Raw genomic sequence first — 27163 nt, 5'->3', positions numbered from 1 at the left:
ATATGTCATCTATATATCTTACCCAAAAAGATGGTAGAGGGAAACTAGATGTGAAGAGGACTTTTTCTAAATGTTCCAAATAAAAGTTGGCTAAAGCTGGAGAAAGAGGACTTCCCATGGCTGTTCCTTCTACTTGGCTATAAAATTTGTTTTGACATATGAAATAACCAGAATGTATAACGAAATCGAATAGTTTTATAATATCTTGAGGAAAGATGTCAGCAAGTAGTTTTAAAGTTTCCTTAAGAGGTACATTGGTGTATAAAGATTCTATATCAAAACTAACCATAAGATCTGTAGGTTGTAATGAGACATCTTTTAATTTTTCTAAGAAATCTGAGGAGTTTTTTAAAAAAGAACTCGAGTTGCCAATGTAAGATTTCAGTAATTTAGCTAGATATTTGGCTATACGGTAAGTAGGAGAATCAATGCAATCTACTATTGGACGAAGAGGATAGTCAATCTTATGGATTTTTGGAAGGCCATAAAATCTAGGAGGTCTTGCAAAATGAGTTTTAAGTCTTTCAATTGTGTCTTTATCCAAACTGATGACTTCATCAAGGAGAGAATTTAATTTCTTTAGTTGTCTGTTGGTTGGATTATAATCAATTTCTTGATATGTGGAGCGATCTCGAAGCAAAAGAGAAAGTTTTCTTCTGTAATTTACTGAGTCCATAACTACTGTTGCTTTTCCCTTGTCAGCTTTAGTGATAATGAGGTGATTATTTTTTCTCAAGGACTGTAAAGATTTCATTTCAGAAGGAGATATGTTAGAAGGAGGAAGTTTAGCCTTAAGTAGAGAAGAAGCGACTTCTAGGCGAAGAGCATTAGCTTTATCGCTGGTTAGATGATTAAGATTCCTTTCAATGTTAACTAGGAAATCTAGATATGGTATTTTATTTGGAACAATAGAAAAATCATGTCCTTTTGAAAGGATGAGGGTTTCGCTTTTAGTCAAAGGACGTCCGGATATATTTACAATCCAATTATCTGGAGTTATGAATGGCTTGGATTGTTTAGACGAAAGAGCCTCATATTTACGGTTAAGATGTTGACTTAGTTTATTATAAGCACGTTGAGTAGAACGTTTAGCTACATTTAGAACTATGTGAGAAAGATGTGGATCCAAATTTGTGGATATATAGGTGCGTAAATCAGAAGTCTGATGACTGTGAATAGCAAGATCACGTTTAGCAGCTTTAAGTTGATTACTTTAAGCTTTAGCCAACTTTTATTTGGAACATTTAGAAAAAGTCCTCTTCACATCTAGTTTCCCTCTACCATCTTTTTGGGTAAGATATATAGATGACATATTTGCTATTTGGCCTCACAGTAAAAACACTTTATCTTCCTTTTTAAACAGTATTAATTCCTTACATCATCGCATAAAGTTTACTATGGAATTAGAAGAAAACAACCAGTTATCTTTTTTAGACGTTCTCCTCATCCGATCATCTTCAAATATTCTTACAACTACAGTATACAGGAAACCAACATTCACAGGTCGTTATATTCTGAAAGAATCAGCCCATCATCCATGTCATAAAACAGGAATTATAAAATGTCTCATCAAAAGAGCCAAAACTAATTGTTCTACTTTTGATTATCTACAGAAAGAACTTTCTACTATCCAGCAACACATGAAACTCAATGGCTTTTCTGAAAAAAGTATTCAACGTCTTCTTACATCTTATAATCCTCCACAAAACAACAAAGATTCAATACGTCGAGTACCTATTCCTTATATCTCCGGTATTTCAGAACCTATCGCAAGAATTTTGAAGAAATATGATTTAACAGCTACGTATTCTCCTATTAACAAATTGTCTTCTCAATTTCCTTCTCCTAAAGACAAACGCTCAACTTTATCTCTTCCTGGAGTTTATCAAATTCCTTGCAACTGTGATCTCTCTTACTTTGGACAGACTGGACGTTCTCTTGAAAAAAGAATCCAAGAACATCAATCATCCATTCTTCACAATAAACCTGAAAAGTCTGGTTTGGCTCAACACGGGATTGAAACTGACCACAGCATCCTTTGGTCCAAAACGCGCCTCTTACATAGATCCCGTTATAGGTTCGAACGTTTGTTCAAGGAAAGCGTGGAGGCCTTGCTCCATCATCCCAACCTGAATCGTAATGACTGCATATCTATATCAAAAATCTGGGAAAGCCTAATCAAGATTACCCATTAATTTTTTTTTTTTTTTTTTTTTTTTTTTTTTTAATAGCAAATTCAATCATGTTTCTACTTCAAAATATTTCGTTTCATACTTAGTGATATAACATCACGCGGCATGTTCTAATTTCAACGATCTATTGTTAGTATTCTAGCTTGTATATTTTTTAAACTGTTCTTGTAATACCACCGACGATGGTCTGCTATTTCCAGACCGAAATATTTGGTTAAATAAATATCTTTCTTGTGATTACGTGATTATATCATTCAGCCAGGTAACTCTCCTGACATTAGCCCAGTAGAAAATTTGTGGGTCATAGTGAAAAGGAGACTCGGAAAATTAAATTGTGATACAAAGAGTAACCTTAACAATACAATCCATTATAAAAGTATGGTTTTGAGATGCAGAAATAAAAAAAATGTGTTCTACATTGATCGAGTCCATGCTTAAGTGATTTAATGAAATTATTAGGAACAGAGGAGCATACATATTATTAGGTAAAGTTGGAGTTTAAGGGTCAAAGCTGTATAGCTGAGAAGAGACCTTTAAAGGGCCAGGGCTTCTGACCTAATGTCCAATCCTCACCTTCTCGTGGTGCACCCTACTGGGTATCTACCTGGATACTGAATGAATGAGGATGGGCTGGCAATTTGGGATTTAGCCGACCAAATTGTATTCTTATTGGTTAAACCAAAATACAAAATGATGGTACAACATGACAAAATTTCATGCTGGCTGGGGTGTCACCCGGTTAAACAAGGCCCCCCGTTGTTTTCACCAGGGTGAACAGCAAAAAGTCAGCTACTGAAACAAATCTGAAAGCACACCCCAACTCAACATCACCAGAGTTAAAGATCGGTACTATCAACATAAGAAGCCTGAATGGCAAAAAAATGGAGCTAGCTGAGGAATTAGATAAGTACCAGATCGACATAATAGGGGTGACTGAAACAAAAAAAGACAAAAACTGGTGAGATCTTTCTGAGCAATAAATACAAAATGTTATATTCAGGCAATGACAATCAAGGAAAAGGAGTAGCCATAGTATTCAACACAAAATACGAGGCTAATCTTCTTGAATGGCAGGCAATCTCAAGGAGAGTAATGTGGGCAAATATGAGAATGGAGAACTGGACACTGAAGACTTATTTGTGCCTATGGGCCCACAGAAAGTTCTACTAAGGTAAAAGTGGAGGAATTTTTTGAGGCTTTAGAAAAAGCAAGTGACACAATGAAAAAGGAAGAGTTGTTCCTTGTTGGGGATCTAAATAGCAGAGTAATTGTCAGACATACAAAAATATTTTGGGAAAATTTGGAGAAAAGAGCAAAGCTAATAATAATGGCAAATAGCTGTTGGATTTCTGCTCAGGACATGGACTGGTTATTACTAACACCATGTTCCAACATAAAAATGTGCACAAATTCACATGGAGAGAAGAGGCAAGGAATAAGAAAAGTCTCATTGACTATTGACTATGTTGTTATTGATCAGTGGTGCACCCAGAGAGGGGGGGAGGCAAGGAGCCCAGGCACCCCCAAACAAAAGGAAAAACCACTACAAAAATTTCCAAAAATCTTTTCCTAATTAAAATTCATTTTTTTTTATTTATGTTGGGTGCTACTTATGAATTAGCGATCACTGCAGATGCTCAGTTATAGGTCGTATGCAATTGTGTAGTGTGTATTCGTAAAACGTCTACTCAACCCCCCCCCCCCCCCCCCAAAGGTTAAATCCTGAGTGCTCGGCTCCCTCCAAGATTAAATCCTGAGTGCGCCACTGTTATTGATAGTGATGTTTTCTCCCTGGTGCAGGACACCAGAGTATACAGAGGATTTGAAATTGGAAGTGATCACTTTAGTCTTGAGCAGGATAAAATTCAATTTCATATTGAAGAGAATGTAAGAAAGTTTTAAAGCGAATAAAAGTTGAGCAGCTCTCAGATGTGAACTGTAGACTAAAATACACAAAGATTATTGAAGAAAAAAAATTAAGAGTTTGAGAACAGGAACCAAACCTTGGAGATTCAGTGGCAAGCCTTGAAGAAAACCCTGATTGATTTAGCCAGAGAGGCATGTGGTGAGGTTGTCTGCAAGGATAGAAAAATCAGAACCCCATGGTGAATGCAGGAAGTTAAAGAGGCAGTGAAAGAAAAGAAGAAAGCATATCAAAAGTTCCTGACAAATAAGTCAGCTTGTGCTCTTAGAGAATACAGAGACAAATGTAAGAAAGCGAAACACTGTGTAAAACTAGCTAAACAAAAGTCATGGGAGGACTTTGGCAAGAACATAGAAAATAAATATCAAGAAGGTGGCAAAATATTCTGGAGATTGTTGAAGAAGCTTAGAAATGGAGGAAAGAGTGCTGTAAAAGGAGTTAGAGATGATAAAGGTGACATGAAAACAGGAGAAAAAGATATCCTTGAAGTATGGAGTAATTACTTTGAAAACTGCTAAATGAAACAAGCAGTGATAACAGCACAGTGATCAAAAACACTGACCAGGCATGCAGTCAGGAATACATATCCATACTTGAAGTAAAAAAAGGCAGCAGGAGTAGATGATATTCGACCAGAAATGCTGAAGTATGGTGGTATAAAAGTCGTCCAGTGGTTGCACTGCATAGTTCAGAAAGCCTGGACAGAGGGACGAATTCCCGATGATTGGAGTAGGGCTCAAACAGTACCCATATATAAAAAGGGAAATAAAAACAATGTGAGAATTGCAGAGGTATATCCCTACTGAGTGTTCCTGGTAAGATATATATGCAAGTATACTTGTGAAACGGCTGAGAAGAATTGTGGAAGAAAAGCTTGGTGAAGTACAAGCTGGATTCAGGTCAAAGAGAGGCTGTCAGGATCAGATCTTCACTTTACAACAAATAGTGGAGAAATCATGGGAATATAACAACGATCTGTATTTAAGTTTTGTCAATTTGAAAAAGGCATATGACAAGGTGCCAAGAGAGAAACTATTCAATATGCTACAGTTATATGGTGTCAAAGGGGCATTATATACTTAGTCTTTATTTGAGTTGTAAGTCAGCAGTTAGAATTGAAGGAAGTACAAGAAGATGGTTTAATGCTTAATCTGGTGTCAGACAAGGATGTACATTATCCTCTCTGTTATTATCTATATGGATCACATTATATGAAGGAAAGTGGTATTAAACATGATATCAATGTCAGCTCTTTGCTTTATATAAGAGCTGACATTAAATCTAAATAATGTCAAGATTCTCTGACTAAATTGAATAACTGTTGTAATAGATATGGTATGAAAGTCAGCAATAAAAAGACAGAGACAATGAAAATAGGCAGAATCATTGAAAATGTCAACTGTGTTGTGAACGGAGAACCTATGAAACAAGTAAAACATTTGAGCTACTTAGGCACAATTTTTACTGAAGATGGTAAATTAAATATGGAAATAGACAGCAGAATCAACAAAGCTGGTATGGTAGGAAGTCAATTGAATAAATTCATATGGAATAAGAAATTAGTCGGAACACTAAATTAGCTGTATACAAGACAGTGTTCAAACCAGTTTTAACTTATGGATCTGAGAGCTGGGTCAGAAATAAAACACTTGAACAAAGACTAGAGACCGCAGATATGAGAGTCCTGAGAAAGATTATTATAGGCGTGAACAGATGGTATCAATGGCAATATCATATTAAAAATAAGTTATTAAGAAAGAACTTGACATTGTCAGCATCCATGAATGCATTAGCAGAGCTAATCTCAGTTGGTATGGTCACTTAAATGGAATGGGCGAGGAAAGATTAGCAAAACAAGTGTTCTCTGCCCGGTTGGCAGGATAATGACCCAGAGACCAAGATATAGGTGGATTGATACGGTACAAAGTGCCTTAGACGATAGAAATATAAGATCTGATAATGTTGGAGTCTTGACAAGTAACAGACTGATTTGTAGGAAAATTGTAGATAGGAAGTTAGTAATGATGTAAATTTTTCATGTAGTACTATCATATCCTGTCATCCAGTACTATCATATCACACCCCTTGAGGGTACATGGCAGGAATTTGATGATGAAGAAGTTGGAGTTTAATTTTTTGAATTATTTTCTTACAAAATTAAAATTTGAGTGTTTATTAATTTGTTTGCTACTGTATATGTATATATACCTTGTCTAAAAACAGAGAGAGAAAAAAAATTTTAACCACATAGCCACTCACCAAAAACTTAAGGATTCCCAGAGATCTGATAAACTGAAGTCAGTGATATGATAACCTTCCCTTTTAAAAGCAAGAACAGCATTTGGCCCCAGCCATACACTTCCATCAATGCGAGGAGTAAAGTGAACACCAAGAAATGGAAATCGAGGATCAGGAACCTGTATATAAGTGATTAAGAAACACTAAAAAAAATGAACTAGAAGTGTTACCTACTCTAGAAACTTAATAAGAATATTATTTTAGAGAAAGTAATGAGCAAATATTATCTTTAAAATTATATCTAATTTTAGATGTTTTAGAATGACAGGATTGAGACATTTCTCATTTTAAAAAAATCTTCCTCTTACTTTGGAGGAGGTGTCTCTTGAGATAGTTAATTATTAATCTTTAATGGCATGGACATATGAGGTAATGCCTCCCCAAATATCTCCAAGAAACTGAGCTCCTTTACTCTAGACATTATATATGAACAATTACAGTCTTGCAATAAATACTCTTACAATTTCTGCACACCCCCCATGCTGCCCACAGAATTGCACAAGCCCAGTTCTGTTAGTGTGTAGTCAATGTTCATGTGTTTATCAGTAGAGAGAGAATCGTCTAGTTATACGAGTTAACATGCAGTGGGGAGATTATGAGAACTATATAATTGGAATGTAGCCACCTGTTATTTTTAGCATGCTAAAAACACTCAGGATCAGTAGGATGTTTGTGTATCACAATATTAATCGTTATAATGATACAGAAGATGTATCTGACCACGTTATGTTAGGATGCAACACTTGTGAGAGCTGTGAAGGCATGCCTCCACTGTAATCCTGTGAGAAAGTGATGTTGCAAGAGATGATCGTTTTGCAGAAAATGTCGTGTACTAACTGATGACTTGGGGGTGAGAGCCTATCGTCGTTCTACTGGACACTTCCTAACACCACTTATGTGGCAGAGGGTGATAAAATCAAAGACACTTCTCCAGAGGTATGTGAACAACAGACACAGAAATATCCTATTCACAGATGAGAAGATTTTCACCATTGAAGAGTCATTTAACAGCCGAAACGATTGGGTATATATCCTGGATGGTTGCACAGTAGGTGGCATAGTACCAGGATTCGGAGAGGTCATCACATCAGCGATGGTCTGGTGGTGGTGACGTATCAGGGATATCCAAGTTGCGAGAAAAGGGATCAAAATCTCTGCCAAAGTGTATCAAGACACTGCTGGAATCTGTGGTACAGCCCCTGAACAACACCTTGTTTCACGGCAGGCAGTGGACTTCCAACAGGACTCGGCACCATACCACCATCTGATTGGTCGTTTGGAATTCCTGATCTGAATCCGTTGGACTTCAAATTGTGGTTGGAGCTTGAGAGAGTAGCCTGCAAGAAATGACACCTAAGCAGTAGCGTTTGGAGCGTTCCATTGAATGTTGTGCATGCTGCCATTGATATGTTGCCTCACAGACTGAGTGTTCGAACATTGAGTACTACTATATACACATTTTATATACATGGTTTGTATGTGTTGAAAGCTATCGATTTACTGACAGATTAAAGGTTTTTATGCGCTGTTCATTTTGTAACTATTTATGGCCAGATTAGGTATTATATCAATGGAATGACCTACTTTCTGACATTTGGAAAGTTACTTCTCATATTTTATTAAATATGATCTGAGTAAAGAAAGAAGTGTGAAGATTTCATGGATGCAAAATGTATATTATGAACTTCATATGCAAAAATGATGCTGCACCCAAAGTTGTTTCATACTTTCATTAATAAAAACTGCTTCAAACTTCATGCCAAATAAGTAATGAATAACATGCTAAATAACTAGTGTGTGGGGGTTTAATTTGGAGTGAACAATTAATTCAATGTAAGCTTCATGTATAGCTCAGTAGCACATCACTGAAGTAACTATATATATGTATATGGTATTTTGTCTTTTAACTCTTGTAGTGAAGTCGCTTTTAATGGAGACAATGCATTCCCCATAAAAAAAAAAGGAGTGGAGTAAGAGATAGTATAAAAGGACTAATTATTTATGAAATGAATATCGTGTAAGACACATTTCTTAGCATTGCTAATTAGATTTACCAATTTTCATACTGCACATGAATCACTAATTCAAATTTTACACACATAAAATACACCAAATTCTTCAAATCACTGCAGTCTTTTGTGGAAACCCCAAAAACGTGTAAAAAAAAAAAAAAAGCAATCTAATTACTGAGGTTTACTGCAATTTAGAAGAATTTAACTGCTGTATTAGTATTATTTTTAATAATTAATAGTCACCTTAGACATACAAGACATGCTAAGTTCACTCATAACAAAATCAGATATTTCCAACAGAGAACTTTTACTCATCAGTGACATAATAGGCAAGGTGTACCACAAGGATCAATGTTTGGTCTACTGTTATTCGATCTGTACATTAATGATATTGGAAAGGATTTGACAAGTGACAATCAGCTATTTGCTGATGATGCAAAGAAATAGGTAAGGAAATCAGTAATGCTGCTAATATGCAGTACAGGTAACCCTCATATAACGCAGCTGTTAAGTTCCATAGAAATTCCGCGTTATGGAAGACTCAGATCACACAGAAAAAGTAGGGTTATGAAACAACAATGACATATCGAACAAAAGTATATTTTTATTTAATTTAGGTAATTCATGTAAGTTAAGAAAACATAAACTATGAAACAAATACATAGTATAAAATTACAAATTGTATGTAAACTTCATTGCACATAATGCTTAAATGTTTCAGGCAAAATAAAATCAAGTGCATATTTTAATCTTTCATAGCACAAGGATGTGAGGATCGATTAATAAACATTGGTTTTATCATGTAATCACCTTATGCATTACTACAAAACAGAGTAATTCTATAGAAAGTTTTTTACCTTGGATATAATATACGTTAAAGATACCAAGCTATTTTAAATATAAACCTGGTTTTAATCCATTTCCCAAGTAAGTCAAGTTTGCACCTGCAAGTAGTGCAAGTCTTAGGCAATTCTTGGTAAAGGTGGAATAGCTCTGATCACTATTCTTGGTATTTACCTTTAATGCAAGGCACATCTCCTTGAGGAGATGTATGATGCTATGCATTAAAGGCAAGGGACCACTACCCAGACCGGTTTCGACCTTTATTGAAGTTCATCAGTGAGAGCCAGGCTTAGAAATACCAAGGTTTAAGTAATACAGAGCTTATATTTTACCAAGCCTGGCTCCCACTGATGAGACCTCAATAAAGGTCGAAACCGGTCTGGGTAGTGGTCCCTTGCCTTTAATGCATAGCATCATACATCTCCTCAAGGAGATGTGCCTTGCATTAAGGGTAAATACCAAGAATAGTGATCAGAACTTATTCCACCTTTACCACGAATTGCCTAAGACTTGCACTACTTGCAAGCGCAAACTTGACTTACTTGTCTGTTTGCTTACTTGGGAAATGGATTAAAACCAGGTTTATATTTAAAATAGCTCGGTATCTTTAAAGAGTAATTCTATCTTTGAAAACTTTGAATCCAGGAGCTGATCTTTCATTTTTCGAAATATCAGTGCCTTTTTGCATTTTCCCCCCAATATAACCCGGATTCATCCGCATTGAACACCTGGTTTGAACTATAAATGTTTATAAACTTTGAGAGCTTTTTGTTTAATAAGATTTCCATCCAAAGGAATTTTCTTTTGAGTGCAATCTTCTATCCAAATCATTAGAGATTTCTCCAATTTTTGCCATTAGAATATCACATACATGAGCAACGCGCTTTGCACTTACCGTTGACCCAGCAATAACACTTTCTCGGATTTTATGTTCATTTTGTTTGATATTGTTCGAATTGTTGATTCATTCATTTAAATTCCAAGTCCCTGCAACAACTCCTGGTTTTTCTCCATTTTTCAACTGATTGATGATTTTAATTTTTTCTTCGAGAGAAATGAATTTTCTTTTCAATGTTGGTTTTTCCCCTTTCATTGCAGTTTATGGCCATTACTATAAAAATATTTTTTTTTTACATAAAAAAAAAGGATTACATATTAATTATGTGTGTAACTCACCAGAAAATAAAGTGCTCAGCTTGAGATTAATACATTTGATTTTTAATGCCCTTTCCTGGCAGAAAACAAAGACAAATGAACAAAAAAACTTTATACGGTAAACAATTGACGTAAATGGGTGCTAAAGGGTTCCTTTATATAAATGCATGATACATGGGTGATATGGGCAGATGCAAATACAGTCATACCCTGACTTATGCGGTTTCTTATATGTACGTATTCCTGTCCCGCTTCACCACTAGTCGTATTTTTCAGGCGCGGACCGCATTCATCAGTGTCGCACATGCTGTGAACAAGCACTGACGTGTTTCGTGTGGTCTCCATTTATACATGATTTTTATAGTCTACAAACCTTGCGATTGTTTAATGTTATGTTCTTGATAAAAATTGTATCACATTAAAAATAATGTCATCCAAAAGAAGCGAGTCCGATTCTTCTACAGCTAGCAAGAAAAGAAAAACATTGGCTTTGGAAACAAAACTCAACATCATTAAGGATTTTGAAGGTGGAATGAAAATTTGTGAGCTAGCAGAGAAGTTCGATCTACAGGAATCCACAGTAAGAACAATCAAAAAGAAAGGTTTACAGATTTTGGAGGACATAGATTCTAACGAGGAATGAATTGTAGCAAAGGCAAGGAATAAAAAAATCATTAGCTTGCTATGAAGAAATTTTGTGTGACAAGAAAAAGACATTATGCCGTCAGACGAATGTATTTGATTTTATGAAACCATCGACATCGAAATAACTTTCTTTTTTTTATGTACGAAAAACTACAATTATGATTATATTCCTTAAAAAATATAGGTGTTTTTGTAAACCTTTGGTCCCAATTGTATGTTTGTATATATAAATTACATGAAAAATTATACCCCAAGATATGCGAATTCGACTTATGCGCTTTTTGTTGGTCCCATCTACCGTGTAACTTCAGGGTTTTACTGTATAACGAAGCTAAAATTTGATTTTCAAGTTGCACGGTGAAAAACATACGAAAAGATAAAGGGTTACTACAATTTGTAGACCATGTTTTTATTGAAACAGCATTATACGAGGGTTACCTATACTTGCAGAATGATTTGAATAAGCTGGAATTGTGGACATGGGAAAATGGATATCAGTAAATGTAAAGTCATTCACTTCTGCATGATTAGATATCCAATGTCATTATATTATATTGGTGGGATTATGCTAGAAGAAACTGATGAGGCTAGGGATTTTGGAGTGTTAGCAGATAGGAAGTTGAAGTTCAAGGGGGCATGTAACAAAGATTGCAAATACAACTCAAAAGATAATTGCAACACTGAAACGAATGTTCACATGTAAAGATGATGTCATTTTGTCTCTTTACAAGGCCTTGATAAGACCTCACTTGGACTATTGTGCACAGTCTGGTCTTCGTTGTGATTCTGATATAGTGAAGAGAGAGAGAGTGTTAAAAATGATGTCAGGATTGTGGAATACTGATGAAGATTGAGAATTGATTCTCAGAGAATCTCATTTCTCCTGTTTGCAGTCTACAAAATCAAACAGGAGAAAGATGGGCAATATGATTGAGACTTACAAACTTCTGAAAGAGTCATACAGGATTTCAGTTGATGGAATTTTTCATTTTATGGAGGGTGGGGAAAGGACAAGAGGGCATTCTTGGAAGCTAAGAATGAATGCCACTAAGAAGGGGGGGGGGGAATGGCTAGATTTTTCTAGCCACCACCTGCCGTAGCTGGTGCATGTAGTATATGGCCTCTCTCTCGATGAGTCCCTGACTCCCTGGAGATCTCTCTTAATAATGATAGAACATGCAATAATTTGTCCCCATTCATAGTAAGTGCTTTTATCTCAAAAGACATTAAGACTACTTTAAATCTCAATAAAATACACAGTTACTAAGAATTAAAATCCTCTAAAACTTTTGGTAAGTAAAAGTAATCATTCTGATTTAAACTGAGTTGACATTATTAATAAGGCCTCAGAGCTTGCTTTAACAAATGGTAATATTTAAAATGGCTTCCATGGGGACCAAGTGTATCACACTAAATCTATGAGACTTCTGGAAGCAAACATAGTATGAGTGCTCTTTAACCATGCTAACGACCAAGCCGTCTATAGACATCCAAGTTATCATGGATGCAAAGTGCATATTAAAATTGTAATACTATTGATATTACATTGAAATATATGATGGATATGAAGTGCATGAGGATGCGTGTTTGATCCATAATGGCTGGTAATGTGGTTAAGTCTCTTCTCTACTGAATGGTTAGTATGTCTTACAAAAGATGACATATGCACAGGACTGTTGATAGGAAAAAATGTAGGTGTAAGTTGGTGATATGATTTATAGATTGGCTGTTCATACTAGTATTTTTATAAGGAAATGACTGTAGAATAATTAATATTTCCACTATTTTGACAAAATCAAATTGCCATCTTCAAGAAACAATGTACAAACTGATATATGCATGCAGGCACTAATACTGCATTAAATAAGTGGCAGTGAAGCAAGTCTTAATCTCCTAAGACTTGCTTCACTGCAGGTTGAAATGGGTGTTCTTACTTCTGGGCTGATGTTCTGAGGGAAAAATATGTGCTTCACAAATTTGAGGCAGCTTCATATTCAGTCTCATATCATATATTTGTATTTGCTACAGAGAAGGTAGATTTTTTTTTCTTCCTACTTATTCTGCAGTGGGCACCCAAAGCTTGGTCTGCAAGTTCTTAGCGACCATAGTAGTGGAACTGGATATAGCCCTTGTAATCAGTGATTCTTATGGTAGCCATCTTGCCTGTATGGCCATAGGACAGCTTGCAACTGCAAGGTACCTGGTAAAAACCAGGTAGATCAAGGGACTCTGGATAGCAGATAAGAGATGCCAATTTTTTATATAAGAGATGCCAATTTTTTATATAGTCTATAAGTGGTATTTTTTAAAAGATTCTGGCTAGTTTCCAAATGTGCTCCAAATATATAGGATGGTGAAAGACTTGGTGTAGTCTACATTTTGGAATATTTTTCGAATTTGGTGGGGATTGTAGCCATTGACTAAGAAAGTGTGAATGCAATTAAGGTGAGGGCATTATCAGAACAAATGAATTTTGCCCTGTTGTACCCCCCCTCTCCCCTGTTGGGAGAGAGAGTTTGATATGGTTCTTGGTTTCTTTATCTACCTGTGTGTGTAGGTTTCTGTGAATCAGAAATATCACAGATCATCAGGCTGGTGTGGAATCATGGTATCTAGATAAGAGAGACTGTTGTTTTCTTTTTCTAAGGTGAACTGAATCGTAACATAGCCAAACAGTGTGTGTGTGTGTGAGGCAGAGTGTAGAGCTTTCTCTTCAAAGGTGTCTGTGAAGTAATGGGGGGAGAAGTAGATACCCCTCCTCCCTTTGGTCATCCCTTCTGTTTGTTCATAGAATTTTCTTTGTCAAATGAAAGGCAGAGTTAATAGCAAACTGAAACAAGGCTGAGAATATCAGGATGAAATTCAGCTTGCATAATGTCCAGACACTTAAAGGTATCTTCAAGTGGAACACTGAAAGGAGATGTCAAAACTGATCATTATGTCTGACCCCCTCTAACATACTACACTTGACCACATTCACAACAACTTTTAGCCAGCTATAATCTTCCATGAAATCCAAAAAAATATTAAAACCCCAAACCATCCTCTAAAACTTAGACTACACCAAGTCTAGCACCATTCCATATCTGGGACACATCTGAAAAACTAGCAAAAATTTTAACAAAATATAACCTTGTAAAACCACTTATAGATTATATCAAAAATTGGCATCCTTTATCTGCTTCCCACAAAGATCAACCAGGGTCCCTCGACATACCAGGTGTTTACCAACACTTTCAGTTGTAAGGTGTCCTTATTAATGACACCTTAAAACTGAAAGTAATTTTAATAATTTCATAAGTATTATTAATAAGGCCTTCTGAGGAGACATCCCCCTGCCCACTCTACACACAACCTCGCCTCTTCATTTTAGTTCAATTAATTTTTCACAAGACTTTCAGCATGTAAGACCTAATAACAGTAGTCAGCAGCTTGCTATAGTACTTGTCTTAGCATCTGCTGTGGTGCTGAATATGTTATATTCTGCTTCAATTTTTATTATAATCATGCACTTGAAACCACAACATATATCCTCAATACATATATTTACTTCTTAAATGCAAATACTGGTCGCTTGAAATTATCATTTCGGTAACCCCCACACAGTCAGCAGACTCAGTGTGGGAGGCCCACTCAACCAGCAACATGTCTATCATAATAAGCTTTGAAGTTATTTACACCTGCATTCACAATGGACTCCAGCAATGCATTCCACTCACCAACTCTCCATACAAAAAATCTACTCCTCACATCTTTATACAACTTTCAGGGATAGCCTCGTGTTCTTAACATCCACTCTTTTTATAACTTCTTCTGTATTAATCTGATAAAATCCATTAACTAACTTGAAGGTTTCTATTATGTCTCCTCTTCTAACACTCCAGAGTCCTGATATCACTTTGCTCATTCATCTTTGGACCCTCTCTAGTGTTTCCACATCACAATGAAAACCAGGTGAACAAATCTGAGCACAGCAATCCATATGTGGTCTGACCATATCTTATATAGAGCCTAGTCCACTGTCTACCATCACTCCTAGATTCCAAATCTCATCCACTTCCTGAAGTACAGTTCCACCAATACGGTATGTAGCCCTTACATCTCTGTATCCCAAATAACACTTTGCATTTATTAATATTAAAACTGCAACCCCACTCATTTATCTAAGCTAAGTCTATTCAAGTCTTCCTGTAGAGAATTAACATCAGCACTACTCCTGATAATTCTAACTTTGCATCATCAGCAAATATTTGAAGATCTCCAATCAATCTACATGAAATATCATTAACAAACAAGCTAAACAGTAAGGTCCCAAGAATAGAACCACGAGGCACACCATAACAAATCATATGCAACTTGTTGGTATCGTTCAGAGAGCCAATCTCTGATCCATCTAACCAATATACTATATACTCCAATGATCTGCAGCTTGTATACCAACTTATCACATGGTAATCAAACGCTTTTGCAAAGTCCAAGAATATCACTGTATATGATTCGTCACCTTATCATAAAACATAAGCAAATTGCTAAAACAAGACCTGCCTTTCACAAACATATGCTGACCATCATAGAGAATCTTATGTCAACCCAACTGCAGATATATAGACTTGTCTATAACTGGAAACTTCTGTTCTCAAACCATGCTTGTGGAGAGGTATTATTTTGCCTTCTTTCCATTCCTTAGGAAAACCTTCCCCACTGCAAGACTTTCATTAAATAACCAGGTCAAGGGCATGGCTAACTCTTTTGCACATTCTTTAAAAATATGTGGTGATATGTCATTCATTCCCATAGCCTTATTAACATTTAACCCAAGCAACACTTGATACACCTGATTCTTTCACCTTTAATTCACCTAATCCTTGACTCCCTTCTACATATTGCAAAGCATCATTCACACCACTATGACTCTGATGAAGTGTTTGTTAAATAATTCCACTATATAATTTGCTATGTTTACTCTGCTACCATAATTATCCACTACTGTCAACCTTCCATAATTATTTTTCCTCTTGTTTGCCACATAGCAAAAAAAAATTCCCTTGGATTAGCTTTGACCTTACTTGGCCAATCTCTCCTCATTTTACTTTTTCTTTTTTAAGTGGGTGTCTATTTCACCCACCTCTTCCTAATTTATATGAACGAACTGCTCCCATTGACTGCAAACCCCATTCATAGTTTTGCTGATGACAGCATTCTCCATTCATCCTACTCATATGACAAGCCGTGCATTGCACAAATATCTCAGGCTTCATGATCATCTGTAATAAGTGTTCTGAACTTATCACCACAGCATCCTTGACTGTGGTGAAAACAACCTAGTCAACTTCAACTCCTGACCACACATGGCATTTATTTGCAATAATCCTTGTTGCCTCTCATGTGTGAGAGTTATATATACATAAACACTCTGGCATAGATGTATGTGAAAGCTTTTAGGTGGTAGATGATTTTCATGCCAGCCAATGATCTTGTCTTGCAGGTCCTGCTCACTGAAGGTTTGAAAAGATATTGGTCTCTAGAACAGATTTCTTGAAATCTCTTAATCATTCTACAGTACTAATGTGTCATAGATTTATGACCTTCTGTAGGTAGCACTATTTATAAAAAACATTACAATATATAATTTTAAAAGCAACTTAAAGATATTAGTTAATTACAAGTTTTTTTATGAAACAATTTCTTACTGGATATATATTTCCATTCACAAGGTTGCACCTTTCTGGTTTGAGCAGCAAATATTCTCCCCGAAACGGAACTATTCTCGGTTCAGCTTTGCATCCTGACATTTGTGCCAACTTGTCAGCATAAAGTCCTCCACAAGTCACAACATAACGACAATTAATTGTCTATAAATATTTAAAAATTTTGCTTTGGCAGGTTTGTTTTAAAAAACTGTTATTGACACAAAATTTGCATACTTCTAAAAACAAACAAATTATAAATATTTTTACCCATTTATCTCAGCATACCTTGAGACTAATAGATTGGATATACAGTTGGCCCATAAGTCACAAAGCAGTTTAAACATTTAATAACTTTTTTATTTTTTAATTATTTTATTCATACTTTTATTAGTTATGAGTTATTCATATTTTAAACTCCCCTGTGACTTATGGGCTGCCCTGTATAAAGAAATGATATCAAAATTATATATATATATATATATATATATATATATATATATATTTAAAAAACATACAAAATACAGTAATTGTTTATGGTATAGCTTTTGTTACTCATTACATACTGTTTCAAATTAATTTTCCAAAGCATACTCTTAGAGATGACAATATGAAGATGCTGTTGAAGTGTTCAATTCCTTAGAGATAATATATTAAAGTTTGTTACAATAGATAAGTTTAAAAATTTAAAGAGAGTTAGTCACTGTGAGGCTCTTGCAGTCATTAACATATAAGGTTCTCATTTATAAAACCACAGTGATCAACAAAACTTCTTTTTCAAGATAAACAAAGGCAGTGTGGCCAGTGAAAATTTTAAGTGGGGGTGCTGCATATAAAAAAAATAATAAAATTAAAAATTAAAAAAACTTTTTTTTCCTAATCAGTAATGAATTTATTAATAAATAAATTTACATATTAAAAATATTTCATCCTCACCACGAACAAACACCAATAATAAAAGTTTCATATCAATAGCAATGACAAGCTAAAACGAATATCGGCGCTAGATCGCAGTGTATTTATTCCGTGTAATGATAATAGAAAAAAATATAATTCTTTTCATATTTTCAACAGTGACACTCGGCATAATTCAGCCTTGTATCTATAATATAATTATATGTTATTTTAACAAAATAAAAAAAGATTTACAAAAAATAGTTCACCATGCACATGCATGGTGTGTGTGGTGAAATATCTGGCACGTGGTGATATATCTCACAGAAATAACGCATGCAATAATAAGATACACTGCCAAGTAATAGTGTATCTAATGACGTAACGTGCAATGACAAGCGTTATTCCACGTTACGTCATTGGTATTATAACGAATATCAGTGTAAGATATTCATTAATCTTATAACTAATATCAGTGTTAGATCACAGTGCATTTGTTTCGTGTAACGATAATTGAAAAAATATAATTCTTTTCATATTTTCATACCCGATTAAAGCAAAAAGCACCGGTCTACACAAGCTAAAGTACAGAGTGACAATAATGCCGGGTAGATGCCAGAGACGTCAATTGGACTTTGACAGAGGCATGATCATCAGCCTGAAACCGGAGGGTGGTCGGCGTGCCATATAGGTGCTGATATACGGCGTGCATATGAACCATTCTGACCATACCATCTGACAGTGTTGGGAGCTGTGGACACATTCCAGCACCAGTCGGATCAGGAGGACCAACACTAGAGAGGATCGACAGATTATGTGGCAAGCACAGAGGAATGCCATGGTGAACCGGTCCACTATACAGGCAGGTATATTGGCTCCTGTGTGCCCACAAGCCATTTGTCTCGCAGAGGCAAATCTACGATCCCAGTGCCCCTTACGTGCTCCCATTAACATCTCAACATCGCCGACTCCGCTTACAGTGGTGCCAGGTGAGAGCAACGTGGAACGCCACAGACTGGCGGCATGTGGTCTTCAGCGATGAGTGCCGCTTCGTCTTGGGGACAGATGATAATCGTGTCTGGGTGTGGAGGACCCCTGGTCAAGGACACAATCCTGTCCTCGCTATTGAGTGCAACACCTCCTGCACTGCAGGCATTATGGTCTGGGGAGCCATAGCCCACGATAGCCGATCACCCCTCATAGTGGTACGTGGCGCATTGACGGGGCAGCGGTATGTGGACGGCATCCTATGGCCCCACGTTCTTCCATTCCTGGCCGGGATACCAGGAGCGCTATACCAGCAGGATAATGCCCATCTGCACACAGCTCGGGTTGCCCAGGTCTGCCTACATCGTGTACAGACACTTCCATGGTCTGCCTGCTCCCCGGACTTATCCCCTATTGAGCATGTTTGGGAGCAACTGAAATGCCAGCTCCCACCATGCTGCAATATCCGGGATTTGGAGCACAGCGTCCAACACGTGTGGGCCAGTCTGCCGCAGGACAACATCAGGCGTCTGTTCACTACCATTCCGGACTGTATTGCAGCATGTAACGCCGCACGAGGCGGTGCAACGCACTATTGATGATGACCGGATTGCGTACCACAGATCCCTTTGTAATTGTCCTTCAGCTCTGTTTTTGCCATCATGTGCATCACTCACCTGTATCATTACACCAATAAAATTTCAGTTGAATCCTATGCTTCCTTCTTGGTGCGCTAATTTCTTTGTCCGTGTGTGTGTGTGTATATGATCTAAGCCTAATTTCTGCAATGAGTTATCTAGGTACTGCACCCGTGCTAAAATTAGAAGTTGTTGATGGTATGTGAAGTGAAAAAAAAAAAAGCGAGAGAGAGATACTAAGTAATGAATTTTGAGTTAACGCGGAGTCAGATAAACTATAAGAAAGAGAAAGCAAGAACTTCAAACTTCACCAAATGGAATAAAATTTAATTTGGAAGGATAAAAAAATTTCTAATTTGACAAGGATTGATCATTATAATGTAATACCAACAGACAATACGTGTATTTCTGGTTTCAGCAGCGAATATCTGATAAATATTAACAACTTTGTTAATATTAACTAATCTATTATGCTGGTAGATCATTATTTTTGTGTACAGTCAGTACTGCTTGGTAAATGTCTAATTGCCTTCACTTATATGACGTAAATGACTGACGCCTGATTAGCACAAGCAATGCCAATATCAAGTGCAGCAAAATTTGAGATATCTTTCATTTCAAAAGGATTACTACTCATTTGCTAGTCATCAGGAAAATGGAATTAAACGTTCATCATGACATATGCAAGTTTACAAAACAAAAATTTACTTTACAAAATAACAAAATCATATACAACTTTATTTTTAAGTAACCAAACTGCAATCATAAAAGTGCTTCAAAATATTGAGTTACTGATGTTCTGCAGGCTTCAAACCAAACATCCCCATAGCTAGTTGTGTGTTGGTAAATTTTTAACAACCGGCTCGCTTTATGTTTAACAACCTGCTCGCTTTATGAAAAATTTGATTCTTCACAAAATTGTATTGTATCTTCAGATGTCTCTGTTTCTGCTTCTTCAAATTTTGTCCTTTTAATGTTTAAGAAGTTTCATTCTATTTCATTTTTTCAACTAACGGCTATCCGCTTTTTCGACCGCAAAACTCTAACCGTGATTAAAATTATTTTAATTATTAAAAAAAAAAAGAAAAAATGAAATAAAAACATATATTAAAGAAAATTTTCCTATATTACCTACAACTTACCCATTATCAAATGAAATCCTGAACAAAAAAAATGTAACACTAATATTACCACTCATAGTCGATCAAATGACCAGAGACTGTAGCCGTCACGACGAAGTTTTGTATTTATCGATAGTTAAACAATGTTGCATTTCCAAGAACTTAATGTTGCAAGTTCTTGGAAATTCGCCGAAAAATAAGGCATTATTGTTTATTCAAATACCCAGTTCGGGAGTTTTGATAACGTGTTTGTGTTTTAATGAATACAGACATTGTTTAGTAAATAAAGTCATTTCCAAATTCCCGTTCGTAAATTGAGTTTGTGTTTTGTGAATTCTCCTTTATGCATTTATTTTTGATGATAATAATAATAATAATAATATATGTAAGTGTTTATTATACAATGTCAAAATATTTACAAGTATATACCACCATTCATCATCTATCCTTTCATAAAGAATTTTAATAACAGGCTCCCCCGACTTAAAAACATTAACAACCGGCTCACACGAGCCGGTCCCAACACACCACTGCCCATAGCACAAATTACAACTGTGATAAAACACAGATTATTACAGAAGCAATTCAAATGTAATTGAAAAGAAAGAAACTGGGTGTCCTATCAAGGTATACTCTAAAAGCCACATAAAACAAAGTTAAAGATTCAGAGAAATCAAACTCAATATAGTCTTAAAATAACTGGTATCCCGATTCTCAGGCAAATTAATGCAGCCATAATACTTATTGAGGTTAGGGCAGCAGTTATTTTACAGCTGGTACTGATTCTAAGAATCATATTTTAAACTTATAGTGACTTCAACACAGCACAGTTGTCTTTTCCATTTAATCCTGTGCAAAATAATATCCAAAACATGGTCTGCCAGTTCTGACTTACTATATATGGATTATTACAAATGTAGTTTTCATTTTATTCAAGGCAGATATTAATAAATATACAGTCTGTCCAAAGCAGACTAATTAATAGACACAAAGAAACCTTTATGCAGCTGTAGTTTGGAATTATGGCAGAAGCAACTAAGGCTATGAAGCCAGTGTATTATGTCTATAAATTGCAAGTATTCTTCTGGCTGGTTTGCCTGTGGGATGAAAAACTAGAGTTTCTAGGAGAAAAGCATGCAGTTTGTCATAAAACCACAAGATACATATGAAAGTCAAGGTGGAGCAGTAGTTATGTGTAATCTAATTTTTGGTAGGAGGGGGAAAAAACCATAAACTAGCTGATATTCATTGGGAACTTGCAGTATAGTTTGAGGATAAGGAACTATCTAAAAAGTGTATATAGTACTGCTGGCTGTATTCATAAAGCATCAGAAGACAGCGAGAACTCTTCTGTTATGTTCATATGACAATGCAAACAAGAGTCAAGATATTTATCCTGATAAGTTCTGGATAACTATCATATTTGTGTGTTTGAAATCTCATGAAATAAATATTAATGAAAGTACATAACATTGTTCTGGAAATAAAAATACATCAATTTAATTTAATAAACATATTCACTTGCTAAATGCACAAATCTTAATGGGAAATATAAGGCTTGCATTGAATAACATAAATTATCATTGTCTGGTATAATGTCTGCTAGAAATAGTCGTAAATTAGGCATCAAATTCAACCTATTTCAACATTTCATTAAGCTTTCAGTGATTAATGAGAATCCAGTCTTGCATAAGTATATTGAAGGAGAGTGGAGAAGGATTCTAAATGCTGTTTCACTTAATTTTTGGTAGAAATTCACTATGAATTTGTACTCAAATGAATTCAAAATTATTAAAAATAAAATCCATTATCATAACCCCAATAATGTTCTAAAATAAAAACTATAACAAATGTTATGTCTTTAATTGTAATGTCCAAATATTCAAAGAGACGAAGTAAACACGATAAGCACTATGGACACTCTACTACTAGTAAAAACTGCATATAAACAGTGGAACTGCACGACGGACAGTGCCGCATTATGCTAATAGCCTGCATCTCACTATGACATGCATATGCTTGCGTGCGTAGCAATATGACACTGTGGTAAACACAGTGCTGCTAGTGTCCTTCGCCCTCCTAAGTGCTACAAGATGGATTTTTATTATTTTTTATACAAAATAAGAGAATTGTATAAGATCGTTGATGATAAAATTAAATATTACAAGCAAATATAAATAAATTAATAAATATATTTATGTATCAAGAAAAATTGGGGGTGCTGCAGTTCTGCAGTGCCTATGCACAAGCCGCCCCTGACAGGGAGCATTCCACAGACCACTCACCATCTTGGTTGCTCGACTCTAAATCCTTTCCACCACTTACTCATCTCAAGAAACCAAGGTGACCAGAACTGAACACAGTAATCTAGATGTGGTTGTATCAAGGCTTTATAAAGAGGAATGATAACTCCCTTATCTCTGCTTGTTAGTGTTCTTCAATAACCAAGTAATCCTGTAAGGTATCCTGGCTACTTTAGCAATATGCCTTCTAAACTTCAACTCTCTATCTACTACTATCCCTAAATCCCTGGCTTCATCAATTTCCTGGAGTATAGTTCCTTCAATGTGATACACAGCTTGTAATTTTTGTCACCCAAAATGCATAACTTGACACTTTTCCACATTAAGCTGATATCCGTTATGTTTTGCCCATTCTGTCAGTCTATTTAAATCATCCTGCAAGCTGTTTAACATCACCATGATTAACTATTACCATACCTAACTTTGCATCATCAGCAAAAAACTGAATATGTCCCTTTTAATTATTCCTGTACAAATTAAACAGCAGTGGTCCAAGCACAGAGTCTTATCGCACATCAATAGTCACTTTCTGCTGGATTCTGTTCCTCCATATACTATGTTTTGGTATCAGTCCATCAGACATTCTTGTATCCATATCACTAGTTTCATATCCATCCCCATTTGTTTTAGTTCATAACAGAGTTCCATGTGGTATCCTGTTGAACAGTTTTGAAAAACCAGCAGTATCATCATCATGTAGCCAATCTCTTTATCCAACTCCCTGTCACTCTATAAAAAAAAAATTAGGAAATTACTAAGGCATGACCTTGAACAACTTTCCAGTACTTTTTACCACCACTCCTGAGATACCAATTGGTCTATAACTTGCTACCATATTCTTACAAAACATGAGCTAACATCTCTAATCCCACAGCTATATTTATACTGAGATTCTGCGATATCCTATCTCCAATTCATCAACCTCTGTTCTTACATCAATCCCTGTCACCTCTGTCATGGCAATATCCTCGCATGATATACCCTTGGATGATATGCTAAGTGGTTACTCAGCATCCCAACTATTTTTCCTGCGTCTGTCATCTCTTTACCATCATCTCATTAAAGTTATCCTTCCATAGTTATTCTTCCTCCTACTTGCCACATAAAAGAACTCATTGGGATTTCCTTTGGACTGCTTGGCTAATTTCTTCTCATAATCTGACTTTGCCTTCCTAACCATGCTGGTCACCTTTCTTTGTATGACCTTTGTACTATTCATGAGCTTTCTGGTCACCTTTTTCCTTATCCACAACATTTTCTTTTTTGCAGCTAATGCTTTATGATACCACTCTTCCATCTAACTCCTACCTGATTTATCCTCCTGACCTTATATATAGAACCTGATATTGCTTCTTCCAGATGCTCCTTCACTATTCCCCCCATGTACTGTGAATGTTGTTTGAAGTTATTCCACTTGGTTATGTTATAAATTAAAGATGCCAAGAAATTATATTCTTGGTTTAATCCTTTATTCAAGTGTAAGCAAACAAAGTTTTCACCTGAAGTATTTTTAGGACTGGGGCAATTCGTATATAGAAGCTAATGACTTCACATCACTTGCCTTAGTATCCCAAAATGCAAAGTACATATCCTTGTGGACATGTATAATGCTATGCATTATGGGAAGGATCGCTATCCAGACCAATCTCAACCTTTATCGAGGTCTCATCAGTGGGAGCCAGACCCAGAGGTAATACTAAGGTTGATGTAATGCAGAAGCCATATTTTCATATGACTTCTGCATTACATCAACCTTCTGCATACGAGTAGCAAAAAGGTGTCACATCTTATTATTAAAATACTCTGGATTAGAGTTTGCTTACACTTGGATAAAGGATTAAACCAAGTATATAATTTCTTGGTATTCGGTCACAGTTAAATCTGACGATCCAGTATCAAACATCTCTTAAATATGCAGACAGACTGAAGAAGTTGTTACAACAATATCTGAATATCTGAAAGGAGGATCTCAACATCTTTGTGGAATTCTCCTTTTTCAGTCACAGAGAAATGGTGTCCTTAGATTTTTCCTTGATCAAAGGTTATGAGAAGTTTTTGGCTCAATTAGGTGGTGCTAAAATCTTTTCAAAACTCAATCTTAACAGTGGCTTCTATCAGATACCTTTAAAAGAGGAAGATCAACAGTACAATGCTTTTTCTATCCCACTGGGGGAAGTTCCAGCTCAGGCTTCCTCAAGGTGCAAAAAACTAAGGAAACAAAGTTTCCAAGCACTTATGAATTTGGGTCTATCAGATATCCTACAAATGGATATCTGATAGCGTCCTGATCACATGAACTTTTCCCCCATCTCCACGTACCAATGTGACAGGACTACTATAAAAATATAAATAAATCAAAGTGATAATTCCTTCAAGTCTAAAGCTGAAGCTTATTTAGTACTTGAAGTGAAGCCTTGCTTCACTTCAAGATAAAAAATACTGCTTTCATAATATAAATTTAAGAAACTTTCTGTAGCACACAGCACTTCGTTTTTATTTACTTCCCCTGCTCAAAAAAAAAAAAAACCCATAGAAAACAGGAAATATCTTTTACAAACATTAACATAATTTTAAAGTAATAAATAGTCCACTTACTTTCTGTCTGCTCCTAATGCTCACAGGATACTTCTTTCTCTGACTTCTGTTTGATATTCCAAATCCTGTTACTTCAAACCCTAAGTGTATCGTCCCTCCTGTCTTCTTAAAATCCTTGCCAAAAGATCTGTTAACCTCTGCCCAATCTACAATACCAGTATGTGGTGACCACAGTGCTTTCAGACCCTAAAAAAAAATATGAAAAGATTTTAAAAAGTAATTCAGAATATATTTATTTAATTAATTTTAACTTCTTTATTACTAATGTACACATTATATTACAAGGTATGATGTGGTAAAAAGAAATACAATCCATGGAAGAAATTAGTGTAGGTAATATGATATTACAGTTACATTGAAAGTAGAACATAACATTGTTATCATTATTACAAAATGGACATTTTCACGAAATTTGACTTATCATGGGAGGCCCACACTAACTAATCACACAAAGCACTCGCAACAGATTTTGGCAACCCGCTCCACTCATTCACAACTTTCCAAGTGAAAATTAAAGTCTTTAATGCTCTTGCAAATTACACTCGTACTCAATTTCAAGGAAAGCCCTTGTTCTACCTCTCTAGCGAAGTAATGAAAATTTCCTCTGCAGCAATCCTATCAAACCTTTTTAGTAACATACACAATTCTATCTTATCTCCCTGTTTTCCTCCTATCAACCAACTTCTGCAACTCATAAACCTTCAACCTATTCTCAATCACTTGCCTCTGATTTTCCTCCACTTTCTCATCTCTAAGAAACCCATCTGCACCATTTCAAAGCCTTATAAAAAGGAATGATAACTTCCTTATCTCTACAGTTAAGGTATTCTTCAATAACAAATAATCCTGCGATCTATTTTGGCCACTTTTGCAATAATGCCCTCTGAACTTCAACATCCCCAAATCTCTAGCTTCATCTATTTTCTGGATGAAATCACAGTTCCATCAATGTAGTAAACAGTTTGTAATCTTTTCATCCCAAAATGCATAATTTTACACATTTCTTTGATCAACTGTTTTATTATCCAATTTTGCATCATTAGCAAATAACTGAATATTTCCTTTCAAATAATTTCTTATATCATTAATGTACAAATTAAATAACAGCAGTCCAAGCACAGAGCATACCACTACTCACCTACCTTTTCTGGATTCTGCTGTTCTATATACTATTTGTTGGTCCACCAGCCATCACTGTATTCTGATAATGATAATATTGGAGTCTTGACAAGTAATAGAGTGATTTGGAGGAAAATTGTAGATAGGAAGTTAGTAATGATGTAAATTTTTCATGTAGTACTATCATATCCTGTACACCCCCTTTGAGGGTACATGTCAGGAATTTGATGATGAACTACTGAAACAACCAGTGGTACTTTTGTTCAAGACATGACAAGAAGAATTTCACAAGTTGATGTGGAAGTTGATGACGATAATACCATATCTAGTAGTTCTAGTGATATTACAGTCTCACGAAAACTTTCACGTTTATTGTCAGAAACTGATAGCGAATAACATAATTTTTTTATAGAATCCTTAGCAAACAACTGAAATGAATATGTTTTTTTTTAATGTTATTAAAATTCATTATATGTATGTGTGTTCTCCATGAAATCTTATGATCCTAACGAATTTAATGTTTGTTTTTTTCATTATTTTGCTTATATTTCAGGTTTGGAGTCAGGTTTACTTTTTCTATGGAGTCAGTAGTTCTTTTTACGCAAATTCTATTTACGCATAATTTTTAGGAACGTATCTATCACATAAAAAGAAGTTTAGGTGTATATATTTGTAATACATTTAAGAAATCCACTATTATGAAATATTTACACAATTCTGTTAATTTTAGTATGCAGAATAATTAATTTT

The 27163-nt window shown here is 35.5% G+C and overlaps 1 protein-coding gene across 1 annotated transcript in view; it reads right to left on the bottom strand.

Annotated features, from left to right (window-relative positions):
• Window positions 1-27163, bottom strand: part of L2HGDH (L-2-hydroxyglutarate dehydrogenase) — an 81538-nt gene that overhangs the window by 16763 nt on the left and 37612 nt on the right. Inside the window, exons 5-7 of the mRNA XM_090398812.1 lie at window positions 25295-25480; window positions 16760-16921; window positions 6376-6533 (exon numbers count right to left, since the gene is read on the bottom strand). Coding sequence (XP_090254938.1) covers window positions 6376-6533; window positions 16760-16921; window positions 25295-25480 — 506 coding nt within the window. The remainder of the gene's footprint in view (window positions 1-6375; window positions 6534-16759; window positions 16922-25294; window positions 25481-27163) is intronic.

Source organism: Typopeltis vanoorti, chromosome 10 (assembly GCF_054136105.1).
Source record: "Typopeltis vanoorti isolate ZY-2024b chromosome 10, IOZ_Tvanoo_1.0, whole genome shotgun sequence".
Taxonomy (NCBI): Eukaryota; Metazoa; Arthropoda; class Arachnida; order Uropygi; family Thelyphonidae; genus Typopeltis; species Typopeltis vanoorti.
This window is presented reverse-complemented; position numbering and strand designations above follow the sequence as displayed.